The sequence below is a fragment of the Pelodiscus sinensis genome, chromosome 8, assembly GCF_052426305.1.
Source record: "Pelodiscus sinensis isolate ZL-2025 chromosome 8, ASM5242630v1, whole genome shotgun sequence".
Lineage (NCBI taxonomy): Eukaryota > Metazoa > Chordata > Testudines > Trionychidae > Pelodiscus > Pelodiscus sinensis.
In genome coordinates, this window is record NC_143059.1 from 73,023,971 (window position 1) to 73,045,073 (window position 21,103).

Below are 21,103 nucleotides of genomic sequence, written 5' to 3' on the forward strand. Positions count from 1 at the left end.
CCAGCTAGTCCAATCCCAGCCATTGCATGATTGCTCTCTTGCAGCCAAGTTTCCAGGGGATTGTTTCTGTAGTTTTAAATGATCGAACTTTCACCACTTCCTTTGGAACACAAGTGTTGTCTCAACTCGTGTCCTTCATGTTTAGGTTTCTTGCTGATATTCTGCCTTAAGTTCCCTCTGCTTAGTCTTATCTCATTCCCCTTACTTTGTGCACTGGTCCAGCGGGAACAATGCCTTTCCTTAGTTACCATTTACACTCTTCAAACCTTAGATGGCTGTGATCATAGTCTCTCTCCACACTTCTCATGTGTGGGTGTTGGGAAGTGGGAAGTAAAACTACGCTTTCCCAAAGAAGCAGAAGTCCTGCTGCTTAATCATTGAAAGACTGAACTGTGCAGAGCACTGTGCCCTGTACCACATGAGAACAACCCTGCAGGAGCTCAGGTAGAATTAGATGTGAACAAGCAGCGCATGTCCAAACCTAGTATTAGATTATATTGACCAGATATCAGAACTTGGAATGAGGAGTTCTGAATTCTTTTTCTGTCTGGCCATTGACTTGCTAAATGACGCTGAACATGACCTGTAAAATGAAAGGCGTTATAGCTATACTAGAAGCACACCAATACCACACTGTGAAGTGTGCTGTATTGTGAACATGAAGAGGCTTGCACCTTAATTGTAGTGTCAGGTTGCTTCAACCTTCTTTACACAAAGACCACAATATTTCTTCCTATTTCCTCTCTTATTAGCTTAAATTCCCCACAAATTTGCTTCCCCCCCCCCCCCCAAATATCTAATTTTTGAATTACTAGGTCACATTTTTTTTTATTAGTGAGTTCAGAGTTCAGTTTTCACACACATTGTGCACTATATTTTTAAAACACTGTGTTTCTGGAAATTATCTGTTTTTTTTCCCAAGTAAGGACCATTCAGTTTTGCAAGAGGGCATGCGTTTTTGACCTCTAGCAGAATTTACTAAAACAATATTTAGTAACCTCTGACATGACACACATACTAAAAGGACCCACAAGAGAATAAATTTGATAAAACAGGGCTGGTACAATTACTTTGTCAAGGTAAAGCATCGTTATGGTTTAGAACCTGGCTAAAAGACAACAAAGAGCAGGAATAAATCGTTTGTTTTAAAATGGCAAAAGTTAATAATGAGATTTGTGCTTGGATGGGTTAGGTTTTAATATATTTAAGCTAGCAGGTGAGACCTCTCATTGACCGGGCAAAGTCATTTTACATAGATTACACTTACAGGAAAGTTCAAGAAATTAAATATATGTAATAGAATTTGTATTAATTTGCTTGAAAAGGGGAAGTAAAAGAACAGTTTTAAATTTGTAGAATTTCAACTTCAAACATCATTCATTTTATTTAATAATTACCATGCATAATAAAGCTTCCATTATTCTTTCAGTAACTAATTGGAATTATTTTGTGATTTGTAACAGTAAAAATGTTCTTTGCACTAAAATGATAGTTGAATAGGTGACTCTATTTTAATTTTGTTAGCAAATATTTTTGAGCTCTAATCATAATAGTCATGACTTTTTTCTGATGAAAAACAAAAATAACTATTTAAACCTTTCACCCAGTAGATTCCTGTGTAAAAAGTAGTGCATTCCACTAATTTAAGTGATAGGATTGTTTATGCAAAATTTGGCATCTGTAGTTAATCCGGAAGTATGACACAAACAAATCCACAAACAAATTCTTCAAAATATATAATAGATGAATTGGGAAGGTTGGGGCGTGCGTGCGTGCACGTATGCGCGCACCAATCACAAAAATCTACACCAGTTAGGCTGAAGAAGAATGAGGATTTTCACAGTGATTTACCAAAGCTAGGTGACTGGACAACCCACTAGAAAATGAAATGCATTACCTTGTATTTATTCGGAGATCAAAGACAAAACAAATGCTTCTCTCTGAGGAGAAATTTAAGTGTGTGACTGTTTAATACAGACAGAAGACTATGAAGGCACATGAGACCAGGGTATATAAAATAATGAATAGAGAAGAGAAACTTGATACTCTTATTTTCCCTTTCATATAATACAAAGCCAAGAAGATATCAAGTGAAGTTTAAAGGCATCCAATTTAAAACAAAAAAAATGTTTTCTGTAAAATTCCAAATTCGTCTCTGTCTTTACAGCAGAATATAATTGAATGTATTGTTTTGCCAGATTAAAATAAGAAAACAATACATTTATATTTAAAGGAAATTCATGGTTACGGTAAGTATGCTCTAAGTGGGATTTAAAAACCCTTTGTGCTTCAACATTTAGGCCAAACAGTAAAGGCATGTCTATATTGCATTGTAAACCCAGGTCTTTGACGCTGATCCCACAACTGTGCCAGTATTGCACGCACATTGCACCTGCAGAATTTCTGACTCTGTTCTGTGCAATGAGCTGCATTCTAACTCCACGATGACAGGAGTTGGACTGACGTTTCAGGGGTTCTTGGTCTCTGACTGTGACCTACACTCTTAGAAGGAAGGGTCTTGGGTCCTAGTCCTGAATGCTTGCTGGCCTGATTCACACTGTTTAGTATGTGGACAGAAGTGGGGTTTGGAATCAAACCTAAAGCAGAGCCCAAGCTAAGTGTGTAGTGTAGATATGCCCTTGGTGATGGAATTAGGAAGACAATTCTCTTATGAGAGAGTTGATTTTTAGCTGTCCATTTTGGGACGTCTTGTACCTTCCTCTGAAGCAGCTGGTACTGACTGCTGTGAGAGAGAGAACAGATGGACCGCTGGTCTGATCCGATACTGCGTTTCATATATTCTGGGGTAGCAGCGCATGTTTGTGCTTGAAGGAGAGGACTGGGAATGAGGACTTAATTTCTGTGTGTCTGTGTTGTGTGTGTGCGCTTTGTGACCTTAAGCAAATCTCTTCTCCCGCCTCAGTTTCCTCTTCTATGAAATGGACGTAACTTATTCATTTTTGTAAAGCACTCTTGGGTCCAAACAGTATGCAGAAGTCTGAACCACTGTAATTAAATGTTAGCTGTGCAGAGAAATTACCCTCACTTAGGATCAGTGCCTTGTGGGGATATCAACATTCCCATCTGGCTACAGTCAAAATTCAGTGCTCCTTGTGCCTTTCAAAAATACATGTAGGTGTAGATTGACGGGGGTTCAAGAAACGATTTTGTCAGTCAGCTTGAAATAGTACATTCTGAGACCAGCCCCTTGTTGGTGGAGTGGTCCTTACAGAAGTGAGTGTTTGACAGCCAGCTTGGTTGGTGGATGGGGATAGAGGGTGTTGAGGTTTTCAGAGATCAGGCTGTAAATGAAGTTGTTCTTTTGGGTCACTCATCTGATTTACACACAAGCTGTTTCTATTGAAACACCTGGGGCCTTTTGTTCAAGCCTGTGAATAAGCTTCTTTCAGTCCCCAATTGTAATTTAGAGTCCTTGCTTCTTTGAATGGGCAGAAAGCAAGTATAGGAATGACATTTCCCCCCAATGTGTGAACCTTTGCTCTTTTAAAGACAAATGTTGATTAAAAAAAAAGGAACAGAACTCCAATGGTAATGTAAATCTTGTTACATACATGAGAACTCCTAGCTGACTGGGCTCAAAAGTAACCTAAGGAGTTGGTTATTTTCTGTTGTGTACTGAATCCTCCCAGAGCAATAATAACTGAGGTGTGGACCATTATTAACTAGTTTGCATATGTAAATAAGTACATCCTGATTAGCTGTGAGTTCTGTGAAACAGATCTTTAACATCCCCTGTAAATGTCAGTTGAAAAAAATGTTGTGGCATCAAGAGATGGTTTCTCTGCTTCCTGTGGGTCAGTCAGATCTTGATACTAGCATCAGTAAAAGTAAATGGCTGCTTATTGTAGTATGAAAAATGAGTGATTGTAGACTTGGAGAGAGAGGAGTAGCTTGGGTGGCCAGAATCTTTAGTCATGAAGGAATTAGAGAGATTCTGTTGGGTGGGGCACTTGGACAGCTCTGTAATTAGTATGTTTTAAATCTCTAGAATACGTACTTACGAGAAACACCCATGGCTAGGCTTTTGGCTTTGTAGCCATGCATTTTTTATAATTAAATGTTTATATTCCACTTAGCAGAGCATCTTGAGGTGTCAGCAATATATTAAATGTGTTTGGCAGTTCAATGCTAATTTTTAGTTTTGCATTACTGGGGACACAATATCGTGGTAGCTGATCTCCTGGCTGCTATTAGTGAGCAGCAGGCTCCATGAAAGCGGACACTGACAAATAAAAATTAGTTTTAAATTAATACATTATTTAAAATGTCAAATACTTAAAACAAAATAGAGATGTGCCTTTTGCTCCTGTTCATTTTTAGACTGGCTTTGTACAGTTGCCTGGACATGATGATAAGTGCTCTATAGATAATAACAATAGGTTTTGGTTTTCTTTCTTTCTTTTTTGCATTGGGATTTAGAATTCCTCTGTAGGTGGGAGCGAGTATTGCTGGTAGGTTAAAACAGCAGACGGAGAATTGTGACTTGAGTTTCTATTGCTGTGATACCTAGTCCATAATTCCTGCGCCTGACAATAAAATAGGTGACACTTTAACTTCAAACCCCCCTGTGAACTAGGAATGTTTATAAAGTGTATAGATTCTTGAATTTTAGGTTATTTATACAGTGTAGAATTTAGGTATAAAATTGAGATGAGAGGATTGTAGGGTAATCTAAACTTCTAAAAACCATTTTTCCCTAGGTCAAATTCTCCAGTGAATTTGGAAAATATTTTTCTTTTTGGAGTGGAAGTGTAAATTGGAGTAAAACATCTCATGTGACATGGTGTAAACTGGTGATGGGGTTAATTCGAGTGTGGTTTTCAGTCTGGTAGCTAATTATGAATAGAGGAGGCTGTCTTTTTCCTGCCCATTTCTAGAGTGCTCACATGGCTCCCACATATTCAATTTAATGCAGGACTTTTCACTCCTCCCAGAGCAGTGAGAAATAATGGCTCAAAAGGCAGCTGCCATTTTGCACCATTACAGCTGTCCCTTCCACTCAAATTGTCTCTCATCCCCCTGCTTCTTAGAAAAAAGGCTTAATATGGTACGAGAGAGTAGAGATGAAGACTACAATGGTGTGAGGTTTCATGTAACTAATCTGTCATATCCTACTGTGTTTGTCACTAGCTGCCCATTTGAAATGCGTTGGCATTACGCCACCTTGCCTGTGGTACAACAAACAGCAATGTTTATGGCACAAAAGTTCTGTAACTGATAAAAATAAGGTTGCCGTCAAAATGCAAGTCCATATTTTTAACCTTCAATGCTAGTGATTTAACAGCTCTAGATACCAGAATGGAATAGTATTTAAATAATACTATTTTCCTTTTTTGAGGGGTTGATTGCCTCTTCTCTTAATTTTGTTTATGATCCATTTGGAAAGTGGAGAATCAGTTTGCTCTGGTAATTACAGTTTAGTCAATGAATAGCAGAGCAAGAAGAAACAGAAAACTTCCAAACAGGAGTTGAGTTTTTATTGCCCTTGGTCTGCAGGATCTTCTCCCCTCTTTCCCCACTCACTCTGGATGCAGGGGGTGGGATGGGAGTGCATGGAACAAAATCTAGCAAATCCTTTCTCTTTCTCTGGCACGATCCAACGTGAATTTGCCATTCATTTTTCTGCTTACCTTGCAGAATCTTTCACTCCACGGTGTATTTGAGAGTTGGCTATGCCTGGAGGGAGACAGAACTGATTAAATAACTTTGCTTAGCACAGTATATACAAACACTGATACAGAAAGGTGGTTAAATAATTAATTTGTTGGACCATAAACTCTTTTTTTACTTTTTTTTTGCTCCTGTGTCATCTAAGTATTTTCTCAGGGGACAAATTGATCAGTAGCATGTTCCTTGAAGCTGTTTCAGCCTTAAAGGCCAGCTGCAACTCAGCTAAGCCGTCAGAGTTCCTGTAATCTGTGCCATCCTGTCTCATTCAGTCCCATCTCATAGTTGTCCTTTCTCTGCAGTGCTCTATGCCCAGATCTCTGTGGCTGGGCTGCTCCAGCCTGGCGGACAGCATGCCCTCGCTGCGATGCCTGTATAACCCAGGGACTGGCGCACTCACAGCCTTCCAGGTACTTTCTCTCTCTACCTCTGGCTCTCTCTCTTTTGTTGTTCATGTGTGCATGTCTGCTTCTTGCTTTCTCTTGCTCGCTTACATCCATTAATTCTGCTTCGAACTGTGTGCTTTCCCATGCCATTCAAAACTCATGCAGTCATTAAACTCATCACATGTAGATTCTGAGTATATCAGTCCGGGGCATTTTCATTGCATTGTTTTTAATATCATTTTGCTTGAATTGGCCTGCTACCATCAACTTTGCCATTGGTTCTCAGGTTTATCAAAAGCATGCGGCTGAAGTTTAACAGGTATAACTGACAGATAATATTCTTCATACAGTCTCTGATCGGCGCCTGCGTACAGGCCGTCCTTGCTGTAAGTCCAAGATACATTCCAAAAAACTTAGACTTACAGTGAAACACCTTAAAGCGGGGAATTTTTTTCCCGCAGCTGACTTCCATTTGTGCAGATTGGGGTTTTTTGGGGTTTTTTTTGCATGACTTAAGAGTGGGGAACGGGAGGACTTATAGCGCATCAGTTCCTAAAAACGTCAGTGACTTTAGTGTGGAACGGATGTATACCGGGGCGACTTATAGTGGGGATGCCCTGTGTACCCAGTTGCCTTAATTTGTCTGTCAAAATGTTTCTTAAAACTATTGGAAGACTTTGCAATGTGCTGGTGCAGAGATGCTAACAACTGATGCCCTGAATTGGTATTTATTTTGTTAGATTTAATAATGGCAGCCCAGGAGATTAAGTTACAGAAAATTAGAACACAGAAAAGTTAATCAGATGCTGCACAAAGCAAGTGCCGTTTTGCATTGTGCTCTGAAGTTGATAGATTGTGACTGAGGTGTCAAGAGGACTAATTGCAAGGATGGGAAAGGGTCTGCTACTAGATATGGAGTATTCGGACTTCAGTTCTGATAGCAAACCCATCCCATCCAATCTTAATTGTCTTGATAGAGAGTATAGAGCGAAGGCCACATCCCAGACTACTCAGGTCTTCCAAATCATTGCCAACAACACGAACTGCAGCGAGAGAGGCAGTGCGGAACGAGTGCCCAGGTGTCGCCTTCGTGGAAGCTGAGAACTGATTCTGTACTCACTGAAGCTTCTGAATAGTGGTAGAAATGTAGCCATGTTAGTCTGGTGTAGCTGGAACAAAAAACAGGGCTATGTAGCACTTTAAAGACTAACAAGATGGTTTATTAGGTGATGAGCTTTCGTGGGCCAGACCCACTTCCTCAGATCAAATTGTGGAAGAAAATTGGTTATATGATTGTGACCAATCATATTATATGACCAATTCATGTTATATGAATTTTCTTCCACAATTTGATCTGAGGAAGTGGGTCTGGCCCATGAAAGCTCATCACCTAAGAAACCATCTTGTTAGTCTTTAAAAGTGCTACATAGTCCTGTTTTTTGTTGAAGCTTAGGTATTTCAGGAGTGGCTCAATGGTCTAAGTGACTGCTTCAAGGCTTGCACTAGAAAGATATAGCTGCAGTATGTGGTCTCAGGATAATGGTAGCCAATGGGACTTTTCATAGCAGCCTCTGGGAATCTAAGCGCAATTCCTGAGCCAGCCTGCCTTTTAACAAGAGAAGGGCATGCAAGAACCCTTTTGTTTTCTTGTGGGCCTGGTTTTCTGCTCCCAGGACTGGCGGGATTAGGGAGTGGTATGGAGAGATGCTCTCAGTCCCAGAGGAGGCTTAAATGTCTTACGTCATTCTGCAGCAACCCTTCCAGCTGACCTAGCACTAGTATTGATGGGCTCTGGAAGGTGTCCTGTCAGCCCTCCTTGGCAGAGGCAAATTCTTTGCAGAGCTTTCAGTGAGGGAGGGGAAGAGAGCATTATATCCTCCTAAGAGGACTCTGGAGGCACAGGCAGTAGTTAGATTCCTACTTCTAATTCTGATTTGCATAATTTGACTAAATCAGATGGGCTTCTTTTTGGGTTTGTACTCGGGAAATAAATACCCAGTATGTTTAAGCTCTGTTTAAGGGCAGAACCTGATAGTGTGTGGGGTGCAATTGCATACTCAAAGCTGATATCCCTCTTTCTGCTTAATCTATTTCTGATAGCATGGACTTCTGGTTTTAGAAATATCAGACCTTTACTCTCACACACACACACACCCACACACACACACACACACACACACACACACACACACACACACACACACACACCCTCCCACCCACCCCCCTACCTGTCTGAAGCGGAGCAAACCACCTGTTTGGCAGGCACACTGCGCTTTCGGACTAGAAGTGCTGATGAACATCTCCATTTGAAAGTACATTGTAGATTTGGGTTTTAGCTACACTCAACTCCTGGGTGAAAGTTCTAAGTCTATGTAATGACCATGGGGGATAGGGAACTCTGCTCACAGGCCATCTGAAACACCTCTCCAGCAGCACGGTACCCCATGTCCCATGCTGGGTCATTGGCTCTGTATTAAGTGAGGGGAGAAACTCTGAACACCCAGCAACCGTTTCTGCAGCATTTGCATTGTCCTTATCACAATCAGGTTTTGAATAGGTTTGACCTTTATTAGCTTGCAAGGTCTGAGATTTCTTTAGGTGGTATGGCTGCTTTCTGCATTGTTGCAGTAATCTGAGTGGATACTGTAGGGTTGGAACACATCGGTGACTAGGATATTGAGAAATGTTTCCACTTGTTTTTTGTATGTGCTATACAGATTTTCCAATGTAGCAATTTAAGACTGGGTTTTTGTAGCCCAGCAAATTTGCTACTATTGAGCTACATTTTTGTTTTTTGTAGCAAGCTTGAAGAAACTGGAGAAGAATATCAATTTTCTTTGCTTGTGGCAAGAAAGAGGGTGCCATCTGGAAGGCCACTTAGTCAGTGCTGAATTTGTCTAGTTATTTACATGCTTTGCCATGAGATGCTGACAGAAATGGCAAACCAGGCACTTTCTGAATAGTGCAGCTAACAACCTGCTGACACCTCATGGGAAGAATTGGCAAGTATTCGAGTTAGAGAATTCTCTTGTTAGGTCAGGTGCCATCCAAGTTTCTCCTTCTGTGTGTTACTATCAGAAACATTTGTTTGAAAACAGGCACTTACAGTCCCTCAGTTCACTTTGGCAGTGCTTTGTGACGTCACAACAGGAAACCGCGTCAAAGCTGGAGTTCTGACTTTGTGGGGGATTAAGCATCAGGAGCCATGTATCTCTCTAGTGCCTCCATCTCAGAATATCCCAGTGTGCTTACAAAGTAGGGTCGACCAGCTCTTGATGGATAGCAACAAAAAACTGGTACATGACATGCTGTGTAGCAGCTGAGGGGAGGGGGCAAATATAGACTTTTAGCAGAAGATGACAAAAGGACCGATCCCTTATTCTTACAGGTAAAAGCACCATCAGGACTTTAATGTCCATGAAGAACATGCCATTCCAAATTGTTGGCAAATTTTAGCCCACTGTGACCCACCTAAATAACAGAAATCTTATTTGCATGCAGATGCTCTCAACAATAAAAAGTCATATGGAGAGTTGCCTCTGAAACAGAATATTTTTAAGTTTTCAGAATGAACACCAGAAGGTGTATTTATATTTCAGTGAATCTTTTTCATTTTGAAGAAAATGGTTTACTTCCTCAGGTAAAGTACTTGTCAGAAAAGGAAGATCAGAAATTCAGAAGAATCAGTATATGTCTGATTTAAAAACATAGCTGCCTGTATACCCTTATTTACAGTTAAATGTGGTGTTAAAACACAGGGGAGTGAAAAGTGTCTCGAGACAGTCAAGGATGCAAGGTTTGAATGTGCAAAAACTGAGTTTTCTTGCTGGATTATTTGGGTAACATGTTTGTCGGTAATAGAATTTAGCACTCATTTAGAGCACTCTGTAGATCTCCAAATACTTCAGAAAGGCAAGTAAAGTGTGATTATTCCCATTGAACAGGAGACGAAACTGAGAAGCACTGAGTTTAGATGACTTGACCAAGCTCATTCATTAAGTCCATGGCGGAGGACACGTCGTGTTTTTCTTTTTGTCTGTTTGACCCCATAGGAGTGCCACATCTGATATAAATGGGAAACTCGTTGGGGGCAGGGGCCCTATCATTGTTGTCAGGTGCCTGGAACAATTTTGGATGCTCAAAAAGAAAAGTAAACAAAATAAAGTCAGGAGTAGCACTGTCAGTTGTAGGCTGCCAGTTCTGAGGGCCCGTAGTATGGTGACAGGTGGCACGGAGAAGAGACAGGTTAGATCGGGGTGAGGAATAGTTTGTGATGGAGGCTCACTCCAAGATTTTGGAAAGTGGTCAAGGGCTGCATTTCTCTGTGGAGGGAGTGTGGGGTTTGGGACAGAGGTTGGGTGCAGAAGGGAGCTTGGGGTAGAGAATTGGGGTGCAGGAGAGGGTGTGGGGTCTGAGTGAAGTAGGGGGTTGTGACCTGGGGCAAAAGGTTGGGGTGTAGGGTCTGGGAGGGAGAAGGGGTTCAGGAGTGAATTTTAACCTAGGGGAGGGCTGTAGCAGGTGATGCAGGATCTGAGAGGGAATTGTGAGCTGGGGCGGGATGTGTGTGCAGAGGATTTGGGTGGTGACCTAGGGCAGGGAGTTAGGAAGAGGGAGGGGCTGGGTGTAGGAGGCAGGGGCTGAGGTGCCAGAAACAGGCTCTGGCGGGGAGTCACTGGCCCACAGCCCAACAGAGGGTCCCTGAGACAGGTTCCGTCCCGCCGCAGCTCCAGCCACATGGGTTCCCTTTGTGTGCCACTCACGGCCACGCGTCCCTGGGGGGCCAGAGACTTCGCACACGCTCCCCTGCCTCCCAGGCCAATCATCGCCACGAACTCTCTCGCCCCCACCAGGGTCACATGGCACATAGAAGGAACCCCCAGCCCTTTTGAACAGCTGGTGGCTCCCTCTATGTGCTGTGTGCCCCAGGGGGTGGAGGCTGGGAAGAGACATTGTACACTCCCCCGCCCCCAGATCAGTTGGAGTTTGGGGTCGGGGGACCACGCAAAGTTTCTCACCCCCACCCCTTTTCCAGAGTGGGCCACAGGCCGGATCCTGCCAGTCCCTGGGTTAGATTCTCTATGGTGAAGTTAGACACCTCCTCTTGGGTGAAGAGGATTGAGACACTGTAGTCTTCCTAGAGTGCTTTGCAGGCTAGTTCATATACGTTCCCACAACCTGCTGTAGATTAGGCTGCTTGAATCGCGTACTTGAGCATGAAGTGTTACACACACGACATGGCTTCCATGGGCTTTAGCTCCTTAGTAAAGATAAAAGAGGCTGTGATCTGCGCAGTTGTCTGCAGACTAGAGCTGCTTCCTTGTTCGTGGCCGAGGGTGCTGTCTTTGGTTGGGCAAAGCCCTTAGAATGAAGTAGATGGGAGTGTTAACATTAGGCGATCAGACAGGATTAAGTTGCTGATGGCACATGTGTCCCTTCTCTTAGAGAGGGCGAGGGATAAAGATGTGGGATGATTGAGATACACAGGCCACAGCTTGAGACACTCAGGCAGCAAAGAGCGGCTGGTTTGTTTGCTTGCTTGCTTGTCATTTTTTGCTCTGACTGATGCGGATACATATGGAATGATTTTTCTTCGGAGGGGCATTGCCAGTAATTTACATCCCACATTCAGCTGTCTTTGTAAATTTCAGAGCAAGTTTCCTTCAGACTCTTCACAGGTTTTGTTTAAAACATTGAGGTTTTCACTACTGAACATTACCGTGTGGCTATGAATGCGAGAGTAATAATGATCTTATTGATGGCCCTAAGGTAAGTAACCCATACGACACAAGCTGTGCATGCTCTGCAGTCACTGTGTTGGGTGCAGATGCCGGCTGTAGTTTCTCTAACATGAATTATTCAGCACTGGCAAGAGGAATTATTAGTATGGATAGTTTTGGTGTCTAATTGGAGGTGAAATATCCTGTCTGGTCAAGAGATGCCTTTGGCATAGCGAGTGAGCTGCATTTGACCAACTCATGCTTTACATTCCCCCTGCTCTGGTTCTGTGCCAGTGGCCCTGTGAAATGTGCCCGCAGGCTATTTACAGTGAGATTATAAAAGTGAATCATAATTTTGGTGACTCAGATCCAAAGCATGTGGCTCCCGCACCCCTCAGCTGGTGGCAGGCTCACCCCTGTTTATGAATGTAGTTAGGTGGCCCCCAACTGTTTACAAGACAGCAGAGGTGAGATCTTTGATTGACAAGTCAGAAATGCAGTAGATCATTCCCTCTGCCAGTCTCTGGTTCATGCTGTTAAAAATGTCAGCCTCTCCAAGTTTGAATGGCAGCCCGAGGGCCTCCAAAGCTTTTTGTTTTCTGAGATGGAAACACAAATTGGATGTGTGCCTGAGTGCTTCATCCTGGGCTGTAATTTCATCTTTTAGCTAAGAACCACAAGGTACATGAGCAAAGTACCCTGTAAACAATAATACTGGGGAAAAAAATAAACAAGGTCGTGTTTCTGGTACGTTGATCCACCGGTGTCCTGACCTCTATCACGTTGAACATCTCCACTCTGATTGCTGTTCCCTTTGGCATCACAATGAGAGGGAGAGAGACTGACAGAGGAGGCAAAGATTTAAAGTTGCAGTGTTGTTGCACATTCCTTGTATTGGCGATGAAATATTGCACTGCCACAATGTGCCGCTTGGCTTTTTAAGCAAAGTTTCTTATGGGAGGTGTTCAGAACCCACTCCTCCTGCATCCTTCACCCTGGCCCATTGATAAGTAGGGCCCTGCCAAATTCACGGCCATGTAAAATACATCATGCCCCCTCCCCTATGAAAATCTTTTGTGGGTTATTTAGGAGGGTGGCAGTTTTACCACCCTTTCTTCTGTGTTGCCTTCAGAGCTGGAAGGCTGGAGGGCCCTGCTCTGCTGGCAGCAGCTCTGCCTTCCGAGCTAGGCGCTAGGCGAGCAGCCGCTGCTCTCCAGCTCTGAAGGTAGCATGGCCACCAGCAACATGTAAGGGTCACAGTACCGCAAGCTCCCCCTTCCCACAAATAACCTTGCAGCCCCCCATCTCACCGTTTTGGCTCAGGATCCCTATGATTAAAACTGTGAAATTGACCAAAATGGACCATGAATTTGGTAGGGCCCTGTTGATAAGATTGAAAACTACAGCATTTAAATGCATGAAAGGGGATAGAGAAAAGACAGAAAGCAGCCAAATTAACTGCTCAATATTCAGTGGTGTGACAGAGTTAGATGTTCAGGAGTCTAATTTCCGGTGGAGTGAGATGGATGTATACCCATGTCCAGTGCTTTTTCTGTGTTTAAAAAAAAAAAAAAAAAAGGTGCCGGTACTCCAGGGGAAAAGTTGTTGAGCTCTGACTGGAGGTGCTGGTACTGCGTCTGGAGGTGCTGGTACTGCATACCAGGCAGTACCATCACAAAAAAAGCACTGCCCTAATCTGTGATTTTAAATAGAAGGAAACTGCAGTCTTAGTGTAGCTGCATGTGTCTGGATGTGGGTGGGACTTTGTTAAACAGAGAAGCTATGTCTACACTGCAACGCTTTTTCGGGACACTGGATTATCCCAAAATAGCTATCCCACCTCTTCACAGCAAGCCTGTTATTTCTGGCTCACATATTGTCGTATATGTTGTTCATTTATTCTGACAATTGTCGTTTAGATTTAGTATTCCTACGTCCTCGTAAACCTCATTTTACAAGGAGTAAGGGACATTTCGGAATAGTTTTTTATTTTGAAGTTTGGCGCTGTGTAGACAGCGCCAAATGACAAAATAAGCTTTTTTCGAAATAGCAATGAAATAAGATTCACAATTTGCGTAGTTCAAATTGCATATCTTATTTCAAGTTACTGTGCTGTGTAGACACATCCATACTGTGCTATAGGGCAGGTCACTCAACAACAACAAATATTAGAGAACCTACTTATCTCTGCTTTGCTTTAGTGATCTTGATGTCTGGCTGGTTCATTAGATCCTCAGAACTAGTGTTCTAGGTTATCTCAAAATCAACTCTCGGATCAGTTTCCATTTAAAAAAATTGGTTCTGGTCTGTATGATTGCAAAGAAAACTTTCCAAACATGGCAATAGAAGAGTAAGTGGCGTGGTGTCTGTTAAAAATGCTTTTCCAAGAGTAATTTTCAATTTAACAACTGGAAAAGTGTGTTTCTTTTCCACCTAAATGTCTAACATTTGTAACTTTTGAAAAATATAAATACTATTTCAACTGTAAATATGTATGTAGACCCAGTCTACACTAGGAAATTAGTTCAGCATATAACATCACTCAGAAGTGTGAAAAATCCAAACCCTGAGTGACGCAGTTAAACGGGCTTAATCCCTGGTGTAGACGGTGCTAGGTCATCAGGAGAATTCTTTCCTCGCCAAAGCTAGGGTGTCTTGCGGAGGCGGGTGACCTTACCTATGCCTCTGGTAGAATCCCCCTCCCTCCGTCAGCCGACAGATTGTCTTCCCTGAAGTGCTGAAGCAGCGGTTAATGTGTAAACAAAGCCTAAGCAGCAAAGAAAGTGGTACAACAGAGCCTACACCGCTCAACTGTTCACCCCAGCATAGAGTCAGTGCAATCATTAACATAAAAACGCATTGGAGCCACTAAGCTGCCACTGTTTCAACTCTGCATGAATGATCGTGTCACTGTGGAAACCCCAGTGCTGTTCTTGGTAAGCAGAGTCGGGAGGTCTAGCGTAACAGCATTGGTTGGTTGATCAGCTTAAAAAAAAAAAACCCCAAAAAAACATGTTCTGCCAGCCAAGCCTGGAGTCTCTTCCCTCCCCTGTTAGAAGTCAGAAAGGTGTAGAAAGCTGCTTTGACAAATGGCAGACGTAGTGCCACATTGAAGGGAAGCAGGTATTTTTAAAGCTAGCTCCAGTTCCTGAGGATTGTGAACATCTGCTTAGAGGTATTGTAGAGCTCCACAATGCACTAATTGAATTACTCTTTTCTGGAGTTGCAGACTGCACTAATTGAATTACAATCAGCTATTGTGTGGTGCGTCTGTGTGTCGAAACGAGCAAAGCCGAAGCCTTGGGGAGCAGGAAGGTAGTGGGACACATGACACATCACATGTACTGTGCTGCTATCTAATGGCTATTTGCGGTACTGCATGGTCTCAAGGGAAGAGAGTATTTCAGTCCTTTGCATAACCTAGGGCTAAACTCATCCAATTTAATTCTGGTGGTCCCAGGACATTTTTTAAAGCTTTAAATAATGGGAAGAAGGAAGGAAGTTTCATTCACTCGAATTTCTAGTTAACAGTTTGGTTTTTAAAAGCTTTTTGTAATAAAGACTTGAGATTGAACTTCCAAATATTTTAACATAGGTCTTATTTAATACAAATATTTTGGTTATGCCTCTAATGGCAACTTTAGTGCCCTATACTGGGGGGTGGGGGAAGAGTGGATTAAGCATGCTGCATCAAAATCCCTCTGAAACATTAATACCAGCCTGCCTCTCTCTATTCCTATTGAAGTTAGCACCAGGCTAGCCTATTGTAAATCACTGGCCTCTACTAAAATTTTGTGTTTGAAGAACTCTATGGGAAGAGTTTAAATGTAGCCAGTTACATAGGATCAGGTTCTATAAATCTGTGCTGCACTGGTAAAGCGTTGAAGGATGTCATTTTACCACAAGCCTGGAAAAATTTTGAAACACTGAAAAGTGCAATAAATCTTTCTCATCCAGCCTTTTGAGACTGTTAGTCACAATTCAGTGCTTCATATAAAATAGATATCATGCATTCATAATTCCAAGGAAGAGGAATTTTAAAGGCAAACACACACAGGAGAACAGAACAGGGCTGTCCTCTTATAAAGCAGGAATTTAACTGGGTGCATAACAGTTTGAAAAAGAGCCCTATAAGAGAAATGTGCTTACAGAATCCTGAAATTGATGGAAGTGAGTCTTAAGTCATGTTTGTGTCAATTTCTCTTCTACTGAAAAGTTTTCTTGCAGCATATGAAAACTTCCTAGTTTATGTACAAAATAATCAAACATTCCATTCTTCATTCTCTTTACTGTTACGAGAACCAGGCGATTGGATATAATTTGCAGTAATTCCTACAGTTCTGTTCCTGATTGTTTTCACACAATAATTTGGCAACAGAGATCTAATGGCAACGATCACACTGTAGTGAGGTCTTGTTAGTAATACTTCATTACTTTTCCAAAGATGCTAAGGTAACTTAATAGCATGCTATGTAGTGTTGCTAAATCTAAACTACAATTGTCAGAATAAATTAATAACATATCCGACAATATGTGAGTTCCTTTTTAATTGCTTTTATTTACTTGTGATCTCTCAATACCTGGTCATTCTAGAACAAAATATAGGACTATGTAGCACTTTAAAGACTAACAAGATGGTTTATTAGATGATGAGCTTTCGTGGGCCAGACCCACTTCCTCAGATCAAAAAAAAAAAAAATCTTGTTAGTCTTTAAAGTGCTACATAGTCCTGTATTTTGTTTCAGCTACACCAGACTAACACGGCTACATTTATATCACTGGTCATTCTAGATGGGTCTTCCAGTCAGTTTTGTGAATCTGCCAGTTCTTCTAACTGTACAATTTTTGTGACATCTGTGGTTTCACTGAGATCTGCAAAAAGGCAAGATAATTCTGCAGGCTAACATTTTGTCTTACATGCCACTTTTTGAAGAGCCTTGTTAACCAAATCTGTCTGCAGAATTTATTTTGGTTTATAGTTGCTTCTCTTCAGCATTGCATCAGATTGTCAGCCTTCTTGGGTTCCTTTTAAAATAGTCAAACAGACTGTTTTCAAAAGACATGGACAATCAAATGTTCAAATAATTAACTGCGGTCCTAATGCTCTTATCCAAATGTTACGTTGTGGGAAAGGGGGCTCTTTTTAATGATTGTCAATGTAATTTGGCACCATTGTCAAGCATTCTGTGACTGTCCATGAACACCACAGACATCAAGCCAACCACATGTGTGCAGCTTTGCAGAATAGAACTTGAGATGTAGGTCTCCAAAACACAGCTTTCCATCCACTAAACTAAAGGGGGAATTCTTTCAGTTTAACCAGTGAAAGGAACCAATAAGCATATGAACATGTGCAATATCTCATAACTGTGTGCTGTGCACTCCTATAGCATTTTACAAGTGATGAATTAAGTCTACAGTAACCCCGTGAAGTAGGTGATTACATGTTTGTTCATGCCATACTCTTACAATACCTTCCCTTGTCAAGCTTTAGAAAAATAACACATTTTGGATTGTTCCTTATAAAAATCCTCATGCTCAGCAAGCCCCTTCTTACAGCGTCTCCTGCTGGTAGCGCCTGGAATTGCAGGCTTTTTTAACAGTATATGAGTCACCCTCGTGTGGCATAGGAGTGAGCTTAGTGCTGCTTTAAGATGCTCTAAGTGGGAATGAATCCACTCAGTGCAGTGTATAAAGCACTGTTTTAAAACAATCTATTTCTAAAAGCTAAATTGTCCTGGGACCAGCTCTTGATATAAAAATTCATAGAAACCTGTTTTTCAGAGTGTGGTAACTTCTTGCCATAGTGCTGTAGTGTTAGAATTCACATTGGCCAGGTTGTTCTGTAAATTAAACACTGACAGCTCCCCTCAGGGGAACAGCCAATGTATTTATGATGATGTGCTGATTACACAAAATACACTGCAAGCAGAAAACAGCTGCAGAGAACAAACCTCTTAAAAGAATACAATTACAAATAGCACCCTCAGTATTTCTAGTGGTGAGAGTAAAATACTGCATGCTAATGGAGGCTCTCTAGTCTGTTTCAAAAGAAGAAAAGGGCTGTATGAAGGAAAGAAGCTACAGTTAGCTGGGGGTGTGTGCAGTGCCAATACAGAATGGGATGTAATGTGTTCCTGAAAGTCAAGAAAATACCGCAGGGCCTTGTCTACTGTAGACCTCTCTTCTTAAATTGCCTTTCCGTTCCAGCTCCACCAGCACTGACAACAGACTACGAAGGCCAGCTGCCAGCATTTTCATCACCACCACCCTGTTCTGAATGGATCCTAGGGGACAGGATGGTTAAAATGCTAGTGGATGGTCCATACTCACACTCTGGCCATTGCTAACCCCAGAAGAGCTGTGACTGTGGGAAACTTCATGCAGAAAAAAAAAGGCTAGTTCGAAAATAATTGACTCTGGTTTTTGCAGTGAATTGTTTTCATATGTTTTGGGAGAATCCGTAGTAATGAGAGAGGTGTTCTCTTCCGGATGAAGCAGATTTAAATTGGCCTCTTCTACATGACTGTAGAGTTTGTGTTTTATTTTTTTCAACACCCTGGGATGTGGTAGGCTCCTCCCTGTACTTATAAGAAAGCCAGGCTCATGAGCTGAGAGCTTACCATCCAATTTAGACATGACAAAATCAAAGCTTCAGCAAAACAATGTGGGGAGGATGGGAGAGGAAGAACTTGGCATTATTCTGCTTAGGAAATTGATAGGAATAGAAGCGGTTACTCTAAAGAGGCTGTGGTGCATCGGCAGAATTGTGCCAGGAGACAAAGGATATGGTTAGCGCAGGCGTTGTGTGTCCGAAGCTACGTACAATGGAGAAGTTGTGGAAGGGCTGCTACAGCCAGATTGTGTGACGGTGTAGGCTAGCAGAACATGGCTGTAGAATACATGTAGGACCTGCAGCTATGAAACATGTTTCAACTACCAGGCACACAAGTCTTTTGTTTACAGCCCTAGAAAATGTGTTGAACTTTTAGTGTGTAATCTGTTTTTACAAGTAGCAAGGAAACAACATTGGGACCCTGCGATGAGGAGCCCTTGCCTAAAACAAAGAGTCGGTTCTTCCATCTGCACATCCCTTGTATGCACTAATCAACTCGTATGCATCTGTCCATCTCTTTTAACTCGGTTGCGAGCCGCTCTGCCTGGTGCTGCTCTGCTGACATCTATCCCATGTGGCAAAAAGGAGCTTTGTATAATCACCCCCACTTTAATCAATAGAATAATTGATAAACCAGATAAGATTTAAACTGATTACCTCCCGAGCAGAACTCCCCAAGGGCCTTGGACTCTCTTAATTTTGACATGTGTGTGGTGTACCCTGCGGATGAAGTGCAGTTTGAATTATCTGTTTTTATTTGCTTAATGATGGGGAGGGTGTTAAAGTCAAATGTTTAATTAACCCAGCAATGGGCTGCGCTGTCACTTACACACACATCCGGCTGATTGAGATATCTCACCACGAATACTGAATAGGAATGATAATGTGGCACTGAGACGGAAGATTGCTTTTTCAATCCATTTGCTGGGTCACTGCTTTGAATGTCTTATTGGATGAAAGGCATTCAGCCTGGAAAAAAAATCAGCATTTAAGTACATTTTGTTTCCTGGCCCCCTCCCTACCAAGAAGTTAACTAAAACAGATATGTTGTAGGTTTAATAAGCCATTCATGTCCTAGCAAAAAGGCTGCAAATAGTGGATCTAAATGGCCAGTAGCCTAGAGCTGTTTAATTTCCTTTAGAAACTAGCCGAAAGGTATCTGAATCTGAGCTGTTATATACGCACCCCCTTATGCTTCAATCTTTGGTTCCTAGATTACTCGCCTCCTTTTATAGTCACTGCCACAGTGGCAACTCTTCGTCCCCAGTCAGCGAAGGCGTCTTTGAAAGCCCCCTCAAAAGAGTGCTGTTTCAGTGCTGGGATTTTTGTATGGCAGAACCTAGCAGTAGGATTTTGAATTTAAAAGTGTTATGTAGGGATAGTTCATTACTTTATGCACGTTATGTCAAGGCATCAGATCAGCCCGTGGCTTTGTACCTTGCCCTACAGCCATTGTTCCAGCACAGTGGCCCTGGCTAGCCAGACATGCTACAGACTCTCTAGTCCAACATTCTCGGTTTCCATTGTTTCGTTAGAAGGAGGCACATTAGGTGTATGTCTAAACTGCAGCCCTCTGTCGAAAGTGGGATGTAAATTAGGCAAATCGAAAGCGCAAATGAAGCGGGGATTTCAATATCCCACATTTCATTTGCATAACTGTGTCACACTGGTCTTTCAAAAAAGGGTATTTTGAAAGCGAAAGCGCCGTCTAGACATGGTTCTTTCAAGGGGGGGAAAAAAACCCCTTTTGAAAAAAACTTGAGGCGTACGGGATCTTTCGAAAAAGGGTTTTTTTTTCCAAAAGACCTGCATCTAGATGGCGCTCTCACTTTCAAAATACCCTTTTTCAAAAGACCGCTGAGATGCAATTATGCAAATGAAGCATAGGATATTTAAATCCCTGCTTCATTTGCACTGTCGACTTTCCTAATTTAAATCCCTCTTTCGACAGAGGCATACCCAAGTAGTTGCTGTGATTGTCAAAAGACTGAGGCATTTTTAGATACATGCATCTTTACACGGGGTTTGTCCTTGGTGACGTGTAGAAATGAATTCATAATAATGTATTAGAAGTTAGCTAAGTTGGACCCATAGTCCAATGTGGGATGAATCTTATGTCCATCTTAAACACATATAACTTGGTTACTCTTTGGTTATCACTGGGGAGGAAGTTCTTTTATGGCAGAGAACCACTTCTGTGTAATCAAGTATTTCCAGGAAGGGATGTGGTCTAATGGTTAGAACAGTTCCCTGGTGTTTGGGGCTTTGTGCCCCTCTCACAACTGGCTTGCATTGCAGCCATGGGCAGTCGCTTCCCTATTTCAGGGCACAACATGAACGAAGGTGTGAAGCTGAGCATAGAGGGAAAAAATCAAAACAGACTAAAAGAAGGGGTAACATTATAGAGAGGTCCAAAATGAGGGCACTGAGCTTGAAGCTCATGATTTTGGTGTTAAGAAGCTGGCCAAAGGGTTTGAGGAAAGGAAATGGTGACTACTAACAGGAGCATTTTTTGTCTCTTATTTTTGGAGAACTGGAAGCAGAGAAACCAGAGATTCAGATCAGAATAAAAAAGGCAGGAGGCAATCAGGATGTGGATAACGCTTTTAGTATTGGCACTAGTGAGGCTGTATCGTTCCTCCCTGAGGGATTGTGCTCCAAGAAGTTAAGGCTGGTCTCTCTCAGAAAAATAGATC

The 21,103-nt window shown here is 42.0% G+C and overlaps 1 protein-coding gene across 12 annotated transcripts in view; it reads left to right on the top strand.

The window, feature by feature from the left end:
* Window positions 1-21,103, top strand: part of BTRC (beta-transducin repeat containing E3 ubiquitin protein ligase) — a 174,000-nt gene that overhangs the window by 48,923 nt on the left and 103,974 nt on the right. For 8 of the 12 annotated variants that reach the window (XM_075935605.2, XM_075935603.2, XM_075935608.2 and 5 more), the window contains one exon: window positions 5,991-6,098. The exons of the other annotated variants lie outside the window; for them this stretch is intronic. In XM_075935605.2, coding sequence (XP_075791720.1) covers window positions 5,991-6,098 — 108 coding nt within the window. The remainder of the gene's footprint in view (window positions 1-5,990; window positions 6,099-21,103) is intronic. 12 annotated transcript variants of the gene reach the window in all.